Below are 24,447 nucleotides of genomic sequence, written 5' to 3'. Positions count from 1 at the left end.
TTACCTTGTAGACATATCAACACTTACCATAAAATCATGGAAATTTTGTGGTTTTGCATATTCTTCAAATACATAAGTGACTTCTTTATCCTCATCATCGTAATATGGACAGTTATCATTTTTGTCTGTGACAGTTACAGTAACTGTTGTTGTACCTGTCAATGGTGGGTTACCTTGATCTGTTGCCATGACAGCAAATGTGATTAAACCTCTGTCATTTAATACTTCCCTGTCAAGGTGACCTCTAACTTTTATTACACCATTTTTGGTATCAATTGTGAAATTTTGTCTCCTAAATTAAAAAAAAAGAAGAAAAATAAGCCTAATTAGAATATCTATGAAATGAATTTTATAGACATAATAAAAAGTTAATAATGGTTAATTAAGTTTTATAAGGGCAGAAGTAATATTTGTCAAAAACTATTTACCATCTTTTGTGACCATGACATAAAAAACTTATAGAAACAAGCTAACTAGTATGTTATTCCTGTTATGCTACACACATTGAATACAACTTTATAAGAGGGTGGTAAAGGGTGGTGCCTGCACGGCAAAAATGGGAAATAAGACACCATTTAACGTTGAACGTGAAATAATTATCATGAATGTTGCACAAAAATAAAGACTTTGAGGTGAACCTTTTGTTACAGAGTCACTGTCCTCTTGTATATATAAACTCTCTGTTTTACTTAATAATCCCTATTTAGTATGTACACATTTATGATATAAATAATTTACAGTTTTTACAAAATTATATAAAGATATTCTGAACTTTTAAAATGCAAATAAAGGAAGAACATCAATGGCCTTTCCACCTTATCTGAGATCTTATCACGAAAACAATAATCATTCTTTCCTTGACAATCCCTGTCTAGTGTTTGATTATTTTTTTTAAATACCAAGCACACAAAATAAGCATTTGAAAATCATGATGCACGCAAAATTAAACTTGAATGTGAAATAAACTAGAGGCTCTAAAGAGCCTGTGTCGCTCACTTTGGTCTACCGGTATGTGCATATCATAAACAAAGGACACAGATGGATTCATGACAAAATTGTGTTTCGGTGATGTTGACTTTTTTTGTAGATCTTACTTCACTGAACATTCTTGCTACTTACAATTATTTCTATCTATAATGAACTTGGCCCAAGTGTCAAAATATTTTGTAGAAATTTACAAAATTTACAAAATTTATGAAAATTGTTAAAAATTGACTATAAAGGGCAATAACTCTTTAAGGGGTCAATTGACCATTTTGATCATTTTGACTAATTTGTAGGTCTTATTTTGCTGTACATTATTACTGTTTACAGTTTATCTCTATCTATAATAATATTTAAGATAATAACCAAAAGCTGCAAAATTTTCTTAATATCACCAATTCAGTGGCAGAAACCCAACAATGGGTTGCCTGATTGGTCTGAAAATTTCAGGGCAAATAGACCTTGACCTAACAAACAAATTTATCCCAATCAGATTTGCACTTCATGTTTTGGTATGGAGATATGAGCCAAAACAGGCATTTTACCCTATGTACCGTACTATTTTTAGCCATGTCAGCCATCTTGGTTCACAGGCGGGGTCATCAGACACATTTTTTAAACTAGATACCTTAATGGTGAATATGGACAAGTTTGGTTAAATTTGTCTCTAAGAAGTTTCAGAGGAGAAGATTTTTGAAAAGATTACAAAAATTTACAAAAAATTGTTAAAAATTGACAATATAGGGCAATTACTCCTTAAGGGATCAACTGACCATTTTGGTCATGTTGACTTTTTTGTAGATCTTCCTTTGCTGAACATTATTGCTATAAACCAAAAACTGAATTTTACCCTATGTACTATTTTTAGCAATGTCTGTGATCTTGGTTCGCGGGCTGGGTCATCGGACACATTTTTTAAACTAGATACTCTTATGATGATTGTGGACAAGTTTGGTTACTTTTTGTTTTAGTAGTTTCAGAGGAGAAGATTTTTATAAAAGATTACAAAAATTTAAGAAAAATTGGTAAAACTGACTATAAAGGACAATAAGTTAACTCCTGAACGGGTCAACTGACCATTTTGGTCATTTGACTTATTTGTAGATCTTACTTTGCTGAACATTATTGCTGTTTACAGTTTATCTCTATCTATAATAATATTCAAGATAATAACCAAAAACGGCAAAATTTCCTTAAAATTACCTATTAAGGGGTAGCAACCGTTTCATCTGAAAATTTCAGGGCAGATAGATCTTGACTTGATAAACAATTTTTACCAATGTCAGATTTGCTCCAAATGCTTTGGTTTCAGAGATATAAGCCAAAATCTACATTTTACCCCTATGATATATTTTTAGACATGGAGACCATCTTGGTTGTTTTTCTGGGTCACCGGACACATTTTTTAAACGAGATACCCAATGATGATTGTGGCCAAGTTTGGTTTAATTTTGCTCAGTAGTTTCAGAAAAGAAGATTTTTGTAAAAGTTAACTTTGAAGGACGAAGATGGATGCCAAGTGATGAAAAAAGCTCACATGGCCCTTTGAGCCAGGTGAGCTAAAAAGTAAAAACATGTTAAACATGAAATAAAAAAATGGCAACCACGTTGCACGAAAATAACCCTTTACCACCCTCCTATAAGAAATCTGTATAAATTTCAACCTGCTGTAATTATTACATTTTGTCTGTAATAAAATATACTTCTACATATTCACACGAGAAATGATTATATCTTTATTCTGTAATTACTGGATATAATTTTTTCATTGATATCATATTGCTAGAACCTCTCAATTTTTTATCACAGACAAAAATATTTATCAAAGACACAGTAGTTTCAAATGATTTTATCCTATTGACATGATAGGAAATCTGATACTGTTCCATATAAATAGATAAAACTAATGCTAATTCTTTGTCAGAAGTAATTTCTCACATGAATTTTTAAATATAATTATCACATATTTTGTACTGATATGTACGATTTTGCATGGCCAATAATTGACGGAAGTCAAGGTTGGTTATCAGCCCTCGGGCCAATATCGATATCAGCCCTCGAAATCCATATCAAGCCCCCGAGTTTAACTTCCGGTAACCTGTCAATCAAAAACTATTTGAAAACAAGTTATCATCCGAAGCAGCTAGACAATCAGAAGAGGTTTCTCACTAATCAAATGACGATGCATGTAAATTCATACAAGAAATGAAAAATGAAAACACAATGAAAAGAAATTTAGAAAGTTACAAATCTGCTGTAGTAAAAAAAATGAAAAAATCTAGTGGAAATCACAAAAGTTCCCAAAAAATTTTGACGTCATAAAGAATTTAGAAAATATATGACGCCACAATGAAAAAGTGATTGTTGTATGATTTTAAAAGTTTAAGCAGAACAAATTTCCAAATCATAGTAACGATATGGTGTATTCTTCCTCAGCATTAATTGGAAATCCAATACTTTAGTCGTTTAAAATTTATATTTCTGAGAATTGAAATATATATTGTTAATTATTTGTTAAACTTTTCACAAAACTGTATTTACTCACTGTGAAACGAACTTTGTTAACTCACTGTGATACTAACTTTTAATTTTTTCGTTAAATGTTTTTTTTAATTTTTTGTTGTTCAAAATATCAAACATAATTTGGTATATGCTATCTTTTTCTCTTGCTTGAAATATGTGATAAATAGATTATTACATTATAATAATCATACCTGTCAACTGTCACTATTTGCGGGGGATTTCCCCCATGGAGGCTCCCAAATAGAATTTTTGAAAGAGCAATTTTGTCATCAATTTAAACAAAACAATTAATATTACAATGACTATAGGCTTATAAAAGTATGGAGAAGCCAAAAAACAACATTAAAATGTATTTGCAGGCCCCCTTGAAGGTTTTTAGGACTATGACAGCCATATTGCACGCAAAACCCCCATGGGCATTTTGAAAAGTTGGCAGGTACGAAATTTATTGTTGTGTGCAAGCACAAAAATTACTTTAAAAAAAAATATATAAAAAACAATATTAACATACCATGCACTTTCTATAATGTAGGATATGTTTCTGTTTTCAGGACTGTTATCTAAATCTGTAGCCTAAAAAATAGATAAAGACACTGTCTCATCTGATCTCACTGCACTTGATTCCTACTAACAACCTTTTACTGAAGCAGGGAGCCAAAATGCTTTACCAGTTGTTCAGTGTGTAGAGGTGAATTCAAACTGCAAATGGGTTAAACATTTAAAGAATTGGTTCTGTGAAAACAAATTCTTTTGAATAAGCATATCAATGTAAAATAAATGCCTTTATGGACAAGAGGCATTTGCAGAGATACTTGCTGTAATCATACCTTCACTGTAGTAACAACATCAGCATCAACATTCTCAGGTAAAGTTCTGGTATAGACTGGAGAAACAAACTTTGGTGGATGATTGTTAACATCTATTACATTGACTGTTACTGTAGCTGTGCCTGTCTAATGTACAATATAAAACAGGTTATGGTAAATTCAGTATTTTTTGCAATGTTTTTATTATTGCAAAATTGCAAATGGGATAGGTGATTGCAATAATAAAAAACTTGTATTTCAAATTTTGATAGCCTTATTGGTATGAAGCAGTAGTCTGTGGGACTGTCAAATAAAAATCAACATATTTTTGGTAATTCCTGTTATCCTTTTTATGTTATTTTAATACATAGCTGTCTTTCTTTAAAGCAAAATATTTATAAACTAAAACAATTAGTGAACTCATAAAGATTTAAATCCATGCAATCGAATCATCTCCCCATCTCAGAACAGAACTATATTCCTATCTGCACAGCATTATGGTGTGTTCTACAACTGTTTCATCAATATCCAATTGTTCTTTTAGGAGGTGTTGTGCCTAAGCAACATTATTACCACTATCTTTCCTCTAACAATATACAATTGTAAAGTGTCATTATTATTTGTCTTGCCTTTCTTGGGGATTTGTCCTTGCAATGCATGTGGAAAGAATGGCAAGTAGACAAATAACTGGATCAAGAAAAGAGAAACAGGGCAAGTCCTAAATACTCCCTTCCCTGTCCCCACCCCAAAAAAACTATAATTTTTGTTTTAAAAAGTCAAACAAATACGCCAACAACTAAAGTAGCTATTTTTTTAGAGAGTATGATTAGGACGATAAATAAATCCATCAATACACTAACCTTGTTTGAATCTTTTGCCTGTACTGTAAATATTATACTTGTCTTATCTATCAGTGAGGATTTTAAGGTTAACAGTCCTGTGTCAGAATCCAAGGAAAATTCTGAAATAAAATAATTTAACGCTGAATTTCTTTATCTACAACAAGTGGCTAAACTGGTGTCAGACAGGTGTAGATGTATCTTTTAATATAGATATTACATACAAATATGTTATTGTATTTAGTTCAAAGATGATAAAAGCAATCTCACATCAAAAATAGAAACAATTATCTACAATTACCATCATATAAAAAATAAGATGTGGTATGATTGCCAATGAAACAACTCTCCACAAGAGACCAACATGACACAGAAATTAACAGATATAGATCAGTGTACAGCTTTAAACAATGGGCAAAACCAACATCACACTGTCAGCTATGAAACGCCTGGAAATCACAAATGTAAAATGATTCAATTGAGAAACCTACATGCTTATTAATATACAAACTAGAGGCTCTAAAGAGCCTGTGTTGCTCACCTTGATATATGTGAATATTAAACAAAAGAAGCAGATGGATTCATGACAAAATTGTGTTTTGGTAGTGGTGATGTGTTTGTACATCTTACTTTACTGAACATTCTTGCTGCTTACAATTATCTCTATCTATAATGAACTTGGCCCAGTAGTTTCAGTGGAAAATGTTAGTAAAAATTTACAAATTTTATGAAAAATGTAAAAAATTGACTATAAAGGACAATAACTTCTTAGGGGGTCAATTGACCATTTCAGTCATGTTGACTTATTTGTAAATCTTACTTTTCTGAACATTATTGCTGAGAACAGGTTATCTCTATCTATAATAGTATTCAAGATAATAACCAAAAACAGCAAAATTTCCTTAAAATTACCAATTTAGGGGCAGCAACCCATCAACGGGTTGTCCCATTCATCTGAAATTTCAGGGCAGATAGATCTTGACCTGATAAACCATTTTATCCTCAGTCAGATTTGCTCTATATGCTTTGGTTTTTGAGTTATAAGCCAAAAACTGCATTTTACCCCTATGTTCTATTTTTAGCCATGGCAACCATCTTGGTTGGATGGCCGGGTTACCGGACATATTTTTTAAACTAAATACCCCAAAAATGAATGTGGCTAAGTTTGGATTAATTTGGCCCAGTAGTTTCAGAGGAGAAGATTTTTTGTAAAAGATTACTAAGATTTACGAAAAATGGTTAAAAATTGACTATAAAGGGCAATAACTCCTATAGGGGTCAACTGACCATTTCGGTCATGTTGACTTATTTGTAAATCTTACTTTGTTGAACATTATTGCTGTTTACAGTTTATCTCTATCAATAATAATATTCAAGATAATAAACCAAAACAGTAAAATTTCCATAAAATTACCAATTCAGGGGCAGCAACCCAACAACGGAAATTTCAGGGCAGATAGATCTTGACCTGATGAATAATTTTATCCCGGTAGATTTGCTCTAAATGCTTTGGTTTTTGGGTTATAAGCCAAAAACCGCATTTTACCCCTATGTTCTATTTTTAGCCATGGCGGCCATCTTGGTTGGTTGACCGGGTCACCGGACACATTTGTTAAACTAGGTACCCCAATGATGATTGTGGCCAAGTTTGGTTAAATTTGGCCCAGCAGTTTCAGAGGAGAAGATTTTTGTAAAAGTTAATGCCGGACGACGGACGCAGGACGCCGGACGACGGACGCCAAGTGATGAGAAAAGCTCACTTGGCCCTTCGGGCCAGGTGAGCTTAAAATGAACAAAAACCAAATATGTAATACAGCAACAAACGGCAATGTTATACCTGGTTTATTAGAAGCAATGGAGTATTTTAGTTTGTCTCCATCTTTATCTGAAGCCTGTATAATTCCCACCATTGTCAACACAGAGGCATCCTCCATTACTTTAAAAGTGTAGGTTTTGTTACTAAAGGAAGGAGAGTTGTCATTCAAGTTTAGGACATCAACTTCAACAACTGCTGTTCTACAATAAAAATGAAGTTAGTAATTAGACTAACTTTCTTAAACAAATTGCTTCCACTGCTGTAGTTACTGGTTGGAAACTTTTAAAGATTGTGATTATGAGTGTCAAGTATGTTATATAAAGAATTTATAAATTTGTCATTCATCTCCAAGATTAGCATCCATAAGGCTTTTACCAATTGTCTACTGTTCAGAAAGAAAAAGTGTATTTGTGTGGTAAGGACTTTCTGAGTTTTAAAACTATTAAACTCCTTACGAGACTCAGTTAAGAAGAGTATGTACTGGTTAATTTATGGTTTCCTTATAAAACTCAATCAATAAGGGCATAAAATTTTTAATTCGTAAATTACTCTATTAACTCATGACTTCCGAAAAAAAACCCAGAAAAAAGTATAATTTAGGATTTTTTAACAAAGATTCACATAAAGGTTATTACCCTGTTAACTTAGGTCTTCCATTGTCTGTAGCTAGGACTTGTAACATATACTTATGTACACCATCGTCATAATCCAATCCTTTGGCAACACTCACAGTTATATCTCCTGTTAAGTGGTTTATTTTGAACATCTTCAAAGAAATGTAAAACACAAGTTGAATGTCAAAAAATTTCAAGTTTTTTTCCTTTATACCCAATTATAACACTCAGGAAGAAAACTTCAATAATGCAGTGACGTACAAAGATTCTACAAATAATGAACTCTGAATTCTGAGATCACACATTTATAAATATATTTTTTGAACTGATAAACCCTATTTCAATCAAAAGATAGGAAGCCCATTACACAAACATCTTTTTTAACTGCACTTTTTTTTATTAATAATATGCTAAGGTAAGAAGAAAAATAATTGTCTTTTTGATAAATCAATATTATATCAGTAACATTCTGTAATATGCATGCTGTACAATGACTTATAGCCCATACCTTACCATAACTTATTTAACTTACTGTGTTATTAACCCTGTATGATAACGTATCCTTATCTCCGTCTTTAGCCTGTACTGTACAACCATTTTTGCTTGTCTGACTGTTCTCATCAAATTTACAAACATACACATCTGTCAAATTAGAAAAATTCAATAATCAAAAATGTAAACATATAGGAGCAGACTAAACATGTACAGTCAGGGGAATTATTGGACAAATATTTTCTTTGATAAATTAGTGTATGGAATCCAGCATTCTTATAATTCATAACATAAACAATTTTTTTTTGTAAAGTTGTTATTTTCAGCCATCCCATTTTTCTTCATGTAATAGACTGGCCTATGGAGGAAGACCGATTTATAAATGTTTTTCCAAACTTGTTTCTAAATCCCATTTTGAATTTCATGAAACATTGAACTACTTTATTACTGTAATTTTTCATTAATAAATACTGTTTAAACTAAGTCTGGCCTATGAACATATCTGTTTTTCTTACCTTGATTGAACTTAGGAGTATTATCATTTACATTTTGCACATTGATAGTAACTGATCCTGTGGCATTTATAGAGGTTCCATTATATAATGCATGACCATCAGTAGCATCTATCTGTAGACGAAATTTAAAACATATATCAACTTTAATTAATTTACAGAGGAAACATGGTACTTACATGATTCAAAGTAAATATAAGAAGATATGGTATGATTTCCAATGAGACAACTATCAACCATTGTTCAAATAAAGTGGATGCCAGCAATTATATGCAACCCCCTTCAACAATGAGAAAAATTCATAACGTCTGGTCAGCTATAATATTATGTATTAATTCAATTGAGAAAAACTAATTAAGTAAAATCAAAGTATGCATTAAATTGATTTGACTCAAAGTGCAATACAAAAATATGTATCTACCGGTACTTTATTAATAAATTTTATGGAAGATGGAATTTCAAACAAACAACATAAATGCATACTTTTAACTTTCTACAGTGCAATCTTTTCTATAAAAACAAAGAGAAATCTGAAATTGCAGTTTAAATGTACAATGTAATGTTTTATTTTGATTAAAGAATTTAAAGACTTTATATATCAGAAAAACACATGTGTAATATACCGTTATAACAAATTTTGTCTGATTTTCATAATCCAGTGGTTTGACCAGGTATATTTCTGCAGTTTTACTGTCCATATAGAAATGACCAGAAGGATCTCCCTTTCCTATCCAGTAGGTTATAGTGTTGTACTTGGAACTTGTATCACGATCTGTGGCATTTATCCTATCAAAAATATAGTCAGTCCCCTTAAAATAATCTCATTTATGAAAATTATTGAATTAATTACATTTACATTAAAAAATTAATTGAATTAATTACATTTACATTCAAAAATTAACTTTCACAAAAATCATGTAAATTTCAAAATCAAACTAGACTCAGTCTGTAAAGATTGATAAGTATTAATTCAATATTAATTATCAATAATTTTTCTTGCGATATTATATTGAAAATATGATTGAGCTAAATTAACCATTTTTGTCACTAAAATTATCAAATACAGTTTAATTATTTCTGCTGATTGAAATGAAATTGTTATGTTGCTGGTGATTCTTGACCAATTCTATCACCCTAAACCCTAACAAAGGAAAAGAAGATATAGTGTAAAGCTTACCTTAGTGCATCTAGTTTACTTCCAACAGTGTAATTTTCCTTTACATTCAGACTGTATGTGATTGGGGTGAACTGTGGGGAGTATCTGTTTATATCCTAAAAGTTTTAATGCAAATATTTAATACCATTTACTGAAAAAAAATATACAACAAAATAACCCTAAACTATGAATTGCATTTAAATGCTAAGAATATGAAATCAAAATGTGCAGTACACAGTACTTATGAAATAAGTCATTAACATATTCTCAGTCACAAAGGGTTTAATTTAGAGATTAATCGAGATCCCATACCAAAAACATGTCTATATGCACATTCAGTTAGTAAGTTTTCAGTGTGAATTAGTTTTTTTACATAAATTTTACTATAAAAACATAAGAATACAAAGGATGAAAATCTGAAAAACATACCTGTACATTAATAACAATAGTCTGTGTAGCTGTTATATTGGCTGTACATGTAGGATTGTTGGACACACTAATTGTCAGTTTGATCTGCCCATTGTTGGTATGTTCCATTTCTAAGGCTTTTGTTGCAGACAAATTGCCTGAATTTTTGTCAATAATGAACCCATCATGGCTACCAATAAATGAGTAGGTCATTTGTCTATTTATATCAGTTTTATCCATATCTTCAACCTAAAAAGAAAATTGTAAATGCATATGTGAATTTCTTTTAAAATACCTTATGAATAAATAAGACATTATCAAATACAAATTCTAATATTTGTTAGTCAAAAATCATTTAATAAATATCAAGAATTACTTGTCAATAGTTCAATTATGAAGTTAACCTAAATAAGATAGAAGACTATATGAAAGACATTGCCAGTACAAGAAATCTGGGAATTATAAACTTCTGAAAAATTTGTTGACAATTACCTGAATATGGTGGAAATCTTTAGGCGTTTCAAGTTCTTTAAACAGATATGTAGACTTTAGATCTTGTGTGTTAATGTAAGGACAGTTATCATTGATGTCTGTGACCTCTACAGTAACCTCTGTTGTTCCTGTTAAAGATGGCTGACCATGGTCAGTTGCTATAACAACAAACTTTATGTGTCCTTCAGTGTCATCTATGGATTCTCTGTCTAATTTTCCAATAACTGTAATTTTACCTCCATTACCAATTGAAAAATTTGCTTTCCTGATGATGAAGAATATTAAAAGGAACATTATATCTGTGAAGTTTTACTGTTGCTTTGTTTTTTGATTTTTTTCCTTCATTGGCTGTGTAAAATCTATTTTGCTATTTAGTGGTTAACAATTTTTTTGGAGGTCAAACAATCATGCTACATGCATTAAACTTGTGAGTAATTCTATTATTACTGTTTATATGACAAAGTTATTTGTAAGCTGGTTCTCATACTTTTTGGAAAAAAAATATACTAGTGGCATCAATATTTTCTTACATCATTTTGTAAAGTCGTCATATGTCAGCCTTTTAAGTATAAAATGTCCAGACAATTACTCCCTATAAAGAAATGTTTGCCAATTTTGTGCCCTATTTCTTGACTGCTTTGCTGATCATAGAACTAGTAAATCTAATTTAGATGGCCTATCTTGGTGTTTGCACAATTTAATACTGTACTCTAAAGATTAAGCTAAATATGACAAACAAAATCCATGTAAAAAAATAAAATATGGAGAAATGAACTTACCATGGTAATTCTATACTGTAAGTTATCTCACTATTATTACCTTTACCATCCATATCTGTAGCCTGGAATATAGAAAAAATAATGATCAAGAATAGTAAGAAATTATTAACGATAGAAACTTGTTGTTTTAACAATCAAGATTGAAAATGATATTCTAAAACAGAACTTTTATTTGTCTTCAATAGTCTATGATACTGAGTAGTGATTCTAATTTGTCTGCCATTACTTAAAATAACACAAGTTCCCACAACATGTTGCATTAAAAATTTTCAAATTTGACATCACAATAAGTGAAGTAGCAGTGAAGTTGTTAATACAAGAAGTTATGACCAATAACCTGAACTACTCCACAAACAAGGTATCATGATATCTGAAAATTACAATGTTGTAACTAAGAAAAGTTTGACAACTGTATTTTTATAAACCAATTCAAGTTTACTAATGATGAGAAAATTATATTACTTTATTATGTTTTTATCAGAGATAGATTAGTCATCTGAAGTTAAAGCTGAAAAAATCTGTTAGTTAACTTACTAGCACTGTTCCAACATTTCTATTTGAGTCTTCCTCTATGACATTGGTAAATATGTATGATTTACTTTGGAATTTTGGAGCATTATCATTGATGTCTAAAACTGTGACACTGAATGGTGTCGAAGTATTCTGAAAACATATTAAAGAATATTTCACTACTCATAAATACTTGGTGTGGTACCTTTAGGTACAAAATCCCGTATGGAATGTGATGCTATTATGATATTTAATATATAAGTAAATTAATTTAGGTCTCAAATTTCTTTGCCCATTTTCAGAGAGATGAAATCTTCTGTTTTAATCTCTGAGTTTAAAACTGAGAGAATTAATTACAAAAAACTGGAATACTGAATTGTAATTGCTGCTGAAAATAGATTGTTTCTCCATTTGTAAAATAAGCAATTCACAAACAAAGTAATGAAAATAAAATTACAATTGTAATGCCATAATTGAAATACAACTTACATGAACTGAATCAGTGACTGTGATATTTATACTGTGACTATGATCAACTTCATAATCCAAACTTTTTACAAGAGATAACATTCCACTAAAAAATATTAAAATAAAACTATTAAAAGTATTATAGTCACATATTTTGAAGTTAATCAAATATATTGGTTAAGGGGATACACTGAAATTTTCAGGTATAAAACAAGACAAAATGAGAATAAAACAATCAGAATTGCATTAAATCCAAATAGAGTGAGACAAGATGATCTACCATTTAAGCATCATGAGTTATGTATGAATCATTTGCTATACTATTTGTAACTCAAAATTTTTTGGCAACCTCTCAAACGTTCTATAAAATAAATTCTACATCTTTCAAGATAAATTGTCTATTGATTTTAAACCACTAAGGAAAATAATCAACTAAATTCTATTGTTTACCTGGTGCTGTTAATTTTAAAATGACTGTTGGATTTAGTAGTTCTGTAAGTTAGTGTGTCATCTGGATCCTTATCGGTTGCCTGCAATTATACCATGTACATTTCACACCAGTACATTTCACACAATTATACCATTTACATTTCACAAAATTATACCATGTACATTTCACACCAGTACATTTCACACAATTATACCATTTACATTTCACACAATTATACCATGTACATTTCACACAATTATACCATGTACATTTCACACAATTATACCATGTACATTTCACAATTTTTTAGCGAATAAATTTCTGTGTAAAACTTTATTAAGACTTATTCAGAATAATCAACATTTTGGTCAAAATTTAAGTTATTAGAGCATTCAATGTGTATAGATGTCCTCACTAAACTACTTGCTATCTAAAATATAGTTAATGACAAATATAACTCCTGTACTACTCTTCTATGACTGAACTTGATAAATCTCAATCTCTGTACATTTCTTGTGAAAGTAACTGTATTTGACCTAATCTTACAAGACATTTCATAATGTATATACTGATGAAATATCACTTATATATAAGGTGTACATGTGTAAACAGTGTACTCTAAGAAATGGACAGTTTTGTTACAGATAAACTGTGACTGTGTTAATGCACAAAGTTCTCTATGCAACCTAAGGATACTATTCAACCCAAAGGTCCAATTTATACAGGACACAGCAAAATGATTACGAATGTTTAAGTAGATGGAAGCACAATTCACAAAGACAATCATTCAAAATGAGTTAGATTTGAAGTTTTGTAATTTACCTCGATCAGAATTAAATCTGTTCCTACAGCCACATCTTCCTTTAGATTTAAATGATAATTCTTTTGTGTAAATTCTGGTGCATGCAAGTTGACATCTTGAACATGGACGTTTACAATTACACTGGTGTATCTGAATTAAAGACATTTTAGATAAAGACAAAATATCATAGACTTTTCAATTAGAATGCTTTTCTGAATAAACCTCCATCAAATTGTAGTTACTTAGATTTAACTAACACCAAGTTTAAATTTCTAGAAGATGAATCTACAGACCAACATAATTCAACTGCCACTAAAATGAACACCGATGGTTACAATCAAACTTATACATTCCTTTATTCATATTATTCTTTTCTTTTAAACAGTTCAACTTTATTTTAATCATATGAATAGTTGGTGTTGACAACAAAAAATTGTTATTACAAATGAACAAAGAAACTTTAGGTAAATCTAAAATAATTTCATATTAAAAAAAATTCAAATGATTTTAATACTTATTTTGATACTTAATGATTGCTAAAAATACTTAAGGAAAATTCAAATTGAATGGACAATTTACAAAACATGTAAGCAGAGTGTGATTGCCCATATATTTTATTTAGTTTTGGACATTTTAAATTTATATAAATCCAACAAATAAATATAAAAGTTTGTGTTTCTACACAGAAATTGTATATAAATACTTAAAGCACAGAAATCTTCCACTTCTTAAGCACATCTGTTTTCTTTCTGAATCAATTGCACAGTCATTAACATGTAGTTAATGAACATTTCTAATTTCAAACCTTGGTGCTTTCTTGTCTCCATCACTGGCAACAATTTCAAAGCTGTACAATTTTGAAAAGTTTTCTGTTAAAGAGACATCCAGAGTTATCTTCCCTGTTTTAGAATCTACAAGAAAGGTCTGTAAGTACTTGTCTGTGACTCTGTATGATATATCTGAAGCTAAATCCTTGTCATTTGCTCTAACCTGGAAAAAAATAACTTAGCATATATTAATTAGCTTTGTAATATTTGTACTGTTTGTTCTTAGTCAGGGCCTCAAGGTAGATTAGTGAAAGCTAATTGAGTCACCCTCTTAAATTTATAGTTATTACTTACTTACTTACTTTAACTACATTGAAATCTATAATAGCAAATACAATTCACCTCTCACAACTACAGTTAATTGTTTTATTTTTCATCACATTTCAAACTTCATATTTATTTGATATTAACAATCTGTAATTTCTAATGAATTGTGGTGCCACATTCTTATGTGTCTGTCCCAAGTCAGGAGCCAGTAATTCAGTACTTTCTTGTTTCCGAATGTTTTATTTGTTTTTGTTTCTTGTTTTATCCTAAATTAAGCTATAGGCTGCATTTCAGAAAATATAGACAATGCAATTTCAAATAGGAGCTCCCTTTAAGGCTAAAACTGTACCACTTTTACTAAGTTTTGAAAAAAAATTATATCTTGAATAGAAATCTCATACACACTATTATTTTTCAAAAGTCAAAATATAGGGTTGCACAACATATTTCCAACATTTATATGCCCCCAACTTCTAAGAGTTAAAACTATATCAAAATACTGTATAAACCCTTCCCACATTTTGGGTTCTACTCAGAATTCAACTCGGCCACTGTATGTAAATTTATACTGGTAACATTCCCAAGTTGAGATGAAACAAAGAGATCATATCTAGGAACCAGAATGTTAACAAAACTAAACATCTATGAATGTTATACATCTCCCAAAAGAGGTATGGTTTGTGAAACAGCTGTATTTACAAAGTGAAACTATTAGGTTTTCTGTTTTTAATTGCTTCACTTTCATAGTTAGAACTAGTCCAGTCAAACTAAGATTTAACCTCAAACTAATTGCAACAGAAAATGTTTAAGTTCTAATCTATAGCATTATGGCCTTTATATACATAGAAAAAAGTCCCATAAAATCTAACTTGAGGTGAACTCAAATCAGCATTTTCAATTTCCTATGGAAATTAACCTTGGAAGGGGAGATAACTCTTGCAAAGTCTTTTTTGGTCAGTTTTTGATTGTTTTTCTTGAAATTTATGTAAAGTATGATACTTTGATGGGGTTATAAGTTTGTATTAGACTAAATTATATAATCTTCTGCTCATGAAATGTACAAAACCGAAGTGTTATGGCTAGTTTTATTTTTTTTGTGCATTTTTCATTAAAGAAATTGCAAATTTCAAGCTTTGTGAACATTTTGAAAAAAATAATGTGAAAATTTGGTATTGTCTATATCTGTATATTATATTTTTTCAGCAACTTATTTATCTAAAGAAACTTTAAACCACAAAAAGAAGAACACATGCTTAGTTCTTTTTATTAAATTTGAGATTCTTTACTTTGACATGTTGAAAAATTCAATAAATGGTCAACCAATAAATTACGAAATCTAGATTATAGCTTGATAAAAGATATGAAAACACCTTTAGAGTTGTTTGTTATACTCTAAATACAGCTAAAATATCAAGAGTCAATACATTCTGATGAATAGAAGCGGTAAAGATATAATTTTGTATCAATTTTTATTGATATTTCTGCCTTTTTTGCTAGAGTTATTTTCCTTTTCAATGCAAATCTCCATAGGAATTTTAAATGGTGATTTTTTTTGTCTTCCTTAAGTAAGTTTTTATGGGACTTTTTTCTGTGTATATTTGGGGTATAATGCTAAAGATTAAAACTTAAAATCTTTTGTTGCAATTACTTTCAGGTTAGGGTCAAATTTATGCTAGATTGACTGGACTAAACCTTTTATAGCAAACTATATTGTTTGGTTTGTTCATTGTGGACATCCATACAATAACCTTTACTATAGTTGCTTACATCCATGTCATAATGTTTTTGGTTTTTTGTTTTATCATAAAGCAAGCTATATGTTTCTCTTTTTAATTGTTTCACTTATTTTTTAGGTTAGGACCTTTTATATGGTTTGAGTTTTGTTTATTGTTGAAGTCCATAAAATAATCTTTACTATATAATTGCTTACATCCATGTCATTTGAACTCTGGTGAATAGTTGTCCCATTGGTTATCATATCACAACTCCTAATTTATTTATATCAAACAAGATAAGATTAAACACATTCCAGAACAAGAATGTGTCCCTAGTACACGGATGCCCCATCCATGCTATCATTTTCTATGTTCAGTGGACCATGAAAATGGGGTAAAAACTCTAATTTGGCATTAAAATTAGAAAGATCATATCATAGGGAACATGTGTACTAAATTTCAAGTTGCTTGGACTTAAACTTTATCAAAAACTACCTTGACCAAAAACTTTAACCTAAAGCAGGACAGATGGACGAACGGATGGATGGATGGACAAACAAACAGACGGACACACAGACCAGAAAACATAATAACCATAAATAGGACATAAAAAGAACTGTGTTTTCATTTGTTTTGACAGTTGATATAGGTGGCTATTTGGTTTTGTTAGGTTTTAAGGATCTCTGATTTTTTTTTTTCAATTATTTTGGGTTCATCTTTTTTGTACAATCTGTTTACTGATAAGACTAAATTTATCAGACATACCTCTCCAACAAAAGATTTAACAGTATGATTTTTCTTGATAACAAAACTGTACTCAGTCATATTAAACACTGGGTTGTTATCATTCTCATCTACTAAGTTTACTGTTATACTACTAGCATTACTTAGTAGCTTTCTCCCACCAATTCCTTTGGCTGTCACCTGTGTGTATGGAATAAATATGAAAATTATTTACACAATTATTTATAAGTGTCTAGAAAATCAACCTTACAATGATTGGGTAGCTCAATGCTATGAGATCCTATGATTTGGTGTCATAGGAATGAGAAATGAAAAGTACAGGTTACAGCCAAAGTCTGAGAGAAAGTAAAGAATTAGATCTACTATAACATTGTAAGGTTGATTTTCTATGCACTTTATAGTTATTTTAAAGCCTAATATTTCTGAATCATAAGATATATCTGATGGACAAGGTACAATTTGCCATTGTCACTACACAACAGCAGCAATATATATAGATAAATATATATTCATAAAATATTAAATCCAGCTGTGCACAAATTAGAATATTCCTAAAAAAATCAGGTAGGTAAAACATGAAATAGAAGTTCCATTGCTCTAAAGTTTTCATCCTTTAATGGACTTTTCAAGACATGTAACTTAAGCATTCAAATCAAAGCTAAATGCATGAATAAAGTACACAATTCATGCACTACAATAACCTAACCTCACACTACCAAAATTGAAACCTAGTAACATTTATCATACCTAAAATGTGCTAAAGTACATTACAAATTTACCATGCAGACTGCAAGTTTAAAACCTAACTGTGCCTTACATCAAATGATGAGGGATCATTTTGATATAACACATTCATAGCTGTAGTTGACACTAATAATCTCTGAGACTGAAACTGACAGTTCATTAACCAACTTCAATGAGGTTAACCAGGAAGTAAGAATATATGTACCTGACATGAAAGTTTTGATTGCTTTTCTCTGTCCAACTCAGCACTATTCTGAACCCTTATCATCCCTGTAGCCTGGTCAATTACAAGTCCATTACAAGAAGGAAGACTTATAAAGTTATAAGTGAAATTTGCATTGATGCCCTGAAAGTATCAAAGAAAAAAATATATACATACACATATTACTGTGAACTATAGAGTTGATGAACATGTTACCACCTGGTATGAGTCATATGCTCTAAAAAATAAAATGGGAGATTTGGCCTTTGGAAATACTAACGGTATACTTATTTTCAGATAAATATGTTTGGAACCAAAATATGACATAAAGATGAGAAGATACTTTTGTATTAAAACAGTAGAATAAAGAACATCAATAACATGGAGTAATAAATAAATTATATGTACACCTCTAACAAAAACTAAGTATTATCTTTGCATCATCAGGCCCGTAGCCAGGAATTTCCAAGGGGGGGTTGGACTCATGAACTCGACTTTAACAGTCACAATTTGAAAAAACATTGACTTTAACAGTGCTTATTTGATTTCATGGGGGGTCCGTCCGAAACCCCCGAACCCCCCCTGGCTATGGGTATGATCATCATACTATCATAAAATCTAAGGGTATATGATTCATAAGTATTTTAGAAATGATGATGGAAGTTTTTAGTTACCTTGACTGGCTAATAATACAGCCCTCAAACGGACGATATTTTCGCAGTACATTAAATTTTTACTTCTCTCCACATTTCTTTTTATTTGTATATACCTCATCCTTGTCTGTAGCCAGCACTTGTACAATGTTGGTACCTGTGGGAGAATTCTCTGGTATGGAGATATTATATACAGACTTCTCTATAACAGGTGGATTATCATCTACATCAGTAATAGTAACATCCACCCAAGTCACATCATAGCGCAGGGCTTCATTGTTCACTTGGTAACCCTGTAAAATAAAGTAACAAACTCTTTAAGTATTATTCTACCGTTATTATAATTCAATGAAGATAACTACAAATAACATTGGTTCACAATGGATAATGCATCCTGTTTTCCCCATACATGTTAACCATGCGTTTGACTGAAACACTGCATCAAAAGTTATACATCCTTATCACTGATTTAGACCTATATAAAGCTCTACAAAGCAAAAAAAAGCCTCTGTACGGAGTTCACAATATTAAAATTCCTTAAATTGGATTGCAGTTTCTTAACAACTTTGTCAAAAAATAGATGTAAGAGTTCTGGGCTGATATGCATAAAACCACTTTTAAAAGTTAACATATCCAATTAAAATTTTAATTTATTGTAGGACAAGTAAAAAAATATCCATCTGTTTTGAACAATTCTGAACTTTAGTAGCTTTATAAATAGGGGCCCTTATCAACTAATGTTCTTAAAATGTTTAATCCTGCCGCATTTTTGTGCCTGTCCCAAGTCAGGAGCCTCTGGCCTTTGTTAGTCTTGTATTATTCTAATTTTAGTTTCTTGTGTACAATTTGGAAATTAGTATGGCGTTCATTATCACTGAACTAGTATATATTTGTTTAGGGGCCAGCTGAAGGACGCCTCCGGGTGCGGGAATTTCTCGCTACATTGAAGACCTATTGGTGACCTTCTGCTGTTGTGTTTTTTTTCTATGGTCGGGTTGTTGTCTCTTTGACACATTCCCCATTTCCATTCTCAATTTTATCTTAATTGTACCTTAATAAACAAAGTGAGTTGAGAACATGTCTCCCTGTCAGGTGATTTGATAACTTTTATAGCTCCTGATGTTTTATCTACTGAAAACCAGCCTTTAGATGGAATTTCTGAAATAGATTTTACACAATATAATCATTACATTTATATATAAATGAATGTCAATGACAAACACTTCTCATGAGATCATTAACATATTTGAAACACTAAATAAAATAAAAAACGTTAAACAGAGAAATTTGAAGTAAAAATGGGGTGATGAAAACAAAGGTAGAATATGTTTCTATAATATGGATAAATTGATTCATATATTGTCATATCAGGGCTTTTAAAGCTGGCTGTGATATTGATTTTGCTCATTTGTGAAGATCCTACTGTGACATATAGTTTCATACTTCTATATCCAATGGTCTCTGGCTGTAAGTTCTCTCATTTGCAATCATACCACATCCATTTATTTTAATAATATATCTCAATATCTAACTAGACATAACACTTGTGATTCTGTCAGTTCTATTTTGAAGGTATGGCTGGAGTTTACAGAATAAAGAATTATGATTCAATACAAAAATGACTACAGAAAATGAGAAAAAAAATAGAGAATGAGAGAATAATGAGGTTTTATAATATAATAAGAATAGAAAAAACTGGGTTAAAACCAGTACACAGATGCTCCATCTGCACAATAATTTTCTATGTTCAGTGGACCGTGAAAATGGGATAAAATCTCTAATTTGGCATTAAAATTAGAAAGATCATACGATAGGGGACATGTTTACTAAGTTTCAAGTTGCTTGGACTTCAACCTGATCAAAAACTACCTCGTCCAAAAACTTTAACCTGAAGCGAGATAAACAGATGGACAGACCAATGGATGGATGAACGGACACACAGACCAGTAAAAACAAGAGTAACTGTGAGCTACTGCTCACTGATGATACCCCCGCCGCAAGTGGATAATGTTAATAGTGTAAAAATATGTAAGTGTTCGGTAAACAGGAAGTTGCCGAGTGATGAATCTGAAAACGCATCACAAAGTATAGCTGACTTATATAAACCCTGAAACCAAATTTCAGAAATCCTGGCATTGTAGTTCCTGAGAAAAATGCGACAACAATTTTCAACTTGGCCATCATGTGTAAAATGATAGTAGTGTTCGGTAAACAGGAAGTTGTCGAGTGATGAATCTGAAAACGCATCACACGGTATAGCTGACTTATATAAACCCTGAAACCAAATTTCAGAAATCCTGGTAGTGTAGTTCCTGAGAAAAATGTGACGAAAAATATTCATCGGACGGACGGACTGACTGACAGACTGACGGACTGATGGACTGACGGACTGACGGAAGGACAGACAGAGGTAAAACAGTATACCCCCCTTTTTTTGAAAGCGGGGGTATAATAATGTCCATAAATGGAGCATAAAAATTGAATATATACAGAATTGAAGGACCCCCAATTCAGACCCTCTATTATTGTACCTTGCACTAATCTATAATTGATTGGCGTATTGATTCCTGTATCCTGGTCTATAGCTTGTACAGTTAGGTTGGTTGTCACAGGAGTACTGCTTGGACTCTGTAAGATAAAGGTTAAACAATTAACTAAACTTCAAATAAAAATGTGTTCACAATAATGTACGGTTGTTGACTCATTAGAAAGTATATGGCATCATCTTATATTTTTATGTCAAAGAAATACTAAAAAACCACATAATTTAAATAGACAGATATCAGGACTGATTCAAATCATTAGTAAGAGAAGCTGGCACCTGTCATTTTTTAGTTCAACTGACAGAAACACACTAGAATAGTTGGTTCTTAATTACCAGTTAAAGTCAATTTAAAGATAATTAACAGTTAACTTAAAGTTTAGGTTTGAAAAACACTCCATGAAAAAGATTTCAATTAATTTCATGAAGCAATTTGAAATTGTTTATTATCTTATACCCAAAAATTGATAGATGGACAACTCAAACTACATCAATATGTCCCCTAATTTTGGGCTAGTGCTTAAAATAATGCATTTCAACAAAAATTGTGCATCATTTTAATCTTTGCAAGGTTATTCAACAAATAACACTATTTCAATTCAACTTGTATATTATGCAAAATCTTTTAGCACAAATACCAGGATTGCTTATAATCATATAAAGTTTTTAGCAGAAGATTAAGGCCTTGCCACAATCAAAATGTTCAGTGCATAGTCATATGAAACTTCAAATTAAAAAAAAATATATGCATATGTTTTTTATAAGAAAATGGCCAGTTTTTATTATAAAACTTATGAACATATACTTTTTTCTCAAGAAAATTCTATAATTTGCCCAAATTTAGAAGAAATTTACTTTTTTAATTGCTTGCTTCCAGTAAACAATTCACTCATATGTTTTCCGTATGCAGTGAACTCAGCCTGACCTTTCTCATGAAAATCTGGTGATTGCAATATGCATTGATCTATCATTAAAATGTTCTATTATGATCTTTTTAATAAATATCCATGCTTCTTTGTTGATTATTTACTTAAGTGGCAACCAGTAAACTACAGCCTCAAAATCAAATTAATGGATTTGGTGTTTAAATGACAAATTTTGTGTTGAGTAAAATTTTAGGATGAATTCTCAGGCAGATAAAGATAGAACACTAAATAACTTAAGTGCAAGATTTGAACATTTGTGAAAGATAAGATAGTTTCAAGTTTTTCATATCAGACTTATCAGTAAACTTTTGATAAATTTTGAAATGTATTATGAGTCTGAAATTAAATTAAAAAAAAATATTCGATGTTTATCTAATGCTGAATATAGTTGACTTCAATTAAACCATTTACAATAAACATGAATGAAAAAGTCTGTACACAACCTTGTATCTATATCTTCATGGTAACCTGAATTCTGACCACTATTGTATGCTACAGAGCAGAACAAATTTTGTAAGGTTTTTCGCCATTACATTCACATACCCTTTTAGTACAAAAGTTCAACTTTTTTTAACCATGATCATCAACATACTTTCTAGTAATGAAGAATAATAATGGCAAGTTTCATCACTGAATGGCAGGCTATTTAATATACAGTAAAACCTTACCTTTGCTACATCTACGTGGTATCAGGATATTGAAGATACAGTAAAACCTTACCTCTGCTACATCTACGTGGTATGAGGATATTTAAGATATAGTAAAACCTTACCTCTGCTATATCTACATGGTATGAGGATATTTAAGATATAGTAAAACCTCACCTCTGCTATATCTACATGGTATGAGGATATTTAAGATACAGTAAAACCTCACCTCTGCTATATCTACATGGTATGAGGATATTGAAGATACAGTAAAAACTTACCTCTGCTATATCTACATGGTATGAGGATATTCAAGTTACAGTAAAACCTTACCTCTGCTACATCTACATGCTATAAGGATATTGAAGATACTGTAAAACCTTACCTCTGCTATATCTACATGGTATGAGGATATTTAAGATACAGTAAAACCTTACCTCTGCTACATCTACATGATATGAGGATATTTAATATACAGTAAAACCTTACCTCTGCTACATCTAAGTGATATGAGGATATTTAATATACAGTAAAACCTTACCTCTGCTACATCTACATGGTATGAGGATATTTAATATACAGTAAAACCTTACCTCTGCTACATCTAAGTGATATGAGGATATTTAATGTACAGTAAAACCTTACCTCTGCTACATCTACATGGTATGAGGATATTTAATATACAGTAAAACCTTACCTCTGCTACATCTAAATGGTATGAGAATATTTAATATACAGTAAAACCTTACCTCTGCTACATCTACGTGATATGAGGATATTTAATATACAGTAAAACCTTACCTCTGCTACATCTACATGGTATGAGGATATTTAAGATACAGTAAAACCTTACCTCTGCTACATCTACATGGTATGAGGATATTTAATATACAGTAAAACCTTACCTCTGCTACATCTACATGGTATGAGGATATTTAATATACAGTAAAACCTTACCTCTGCTACATCTACATGGTATGAGGATATTTAAGTTACAGTAAAACCTTACCTCTGCTACACCACATCTACATACAGTAAAATCTTACCTCTGCTACATCTACCTCGTAGGACTTTTTTGTAAACTTTGGGTTTTGATTATCTACATCTTCTACGTATACTTTGAAGTGAGCTGTAGCATTTTTATCTGAATGACCTTCCAACTGAAAAATCAAAATTATATTTATAATCATTCATACTTTCGACAAGAGTGCACACACTGAAATGTCTCGTCTTCTTTACTAATCATTGGCATTATGTTGATAGTCCTGAATATAAAGCGTTACTACAACTATCACATAAACTTAACATGATCCAAGAAAATGAGGTCAAGGTAACATAAACCAAACACAAAATACAGGTACACCTTACAATCATCCAATACACTAAATATACTTGATCTATTGCTTATAGTTTCTAAGAAAAAGACTTAACCAAAAACACTAGACATTGATTAATGAACCATGAAAATGAGGTTAAGGTCAGTTTACCATGCCAGGCAGACATGTACATCATATTCTAAATAAAGTTGACCTATTGCATATAGTATTAG

At 30.9% G+C, this 24,447-nt stretch overlaps 1 protein-coding gene and 1 long non-coding RNA gene across 2 annotated transcripts; both read right to left on the bottom strand.

Moving 5' to 3' along the window:
- LOC143046839 (protocadherin Fat 1-like) lies at positions 1–19,390 on the bottom strand. Its single transcript, XM_076219901.1, has 22 exons — positions 19,307–19,390; positions 18,900–19,076; positions 18,134–18,274; positions 17,206–17,364; positions 14,437–14,621; positions 13,652–13,781; positions 12,850–12,929; positions 12,421–12,505; positions 11,956–12,084; positions 11,422–11,483; positions 10,643–10,907; positions 10,172–10,399; positions 9,764–9,858; positions 9,210–9,372; positions 8,590–8,701; positions 8,115–8,224; positions 7,604–7,734; positions 6,990–7,168; positions 5,174–5,274; positions 4,335–4,460; positions 4,019–4,080; positions 1–292 (listed from the first exon to the last, which is right to left on the bottom strand). The coding sequence occupies exons 1-22, from the start codon at positions 19,388–19,390 to the stop codon at positions 1–3; spliced, it is 3,096 nt and encodes a 1,031-aa protein (XP_076076016.1).
- Positions 19,391–19,833: 443 nt separating this feature from the next.
- Positions 19,834–24,058, bottom strand: LOC143047067 (uncharacterized). The gene is made up of 3 exons (XR_012969390.1): positions 23,945–24,058; positions 21,315–21,411; positions 19,834–19,941 (listed from the first exon to the last, which is right to left on the bottom strand). It is a non-coding gene; the product is annotated as an uncharacterized LOC143047067 (long non-coding RNA).
- Positions 24,059–24,447: the final 389 nt, after the last annotated feature.

Source organism: Mytilus galloprovincialis, chromosome 9, assembly GCF_965363235.1.
Source record: "Mytilus galloprovincialis chromosome 9, xbMytGall1.hap1.1, whole genome shotgun sequence".
Lineage (NCBI taxonomy): Eukaryota > Metazoa > Mollusca > Bivalvia > Mytilida > Mytilidae > Mytilus > Mytilus galloprovincialis.
This window is presented reverse-complemented; position numbering and strand designations above follow the sequence as displayed.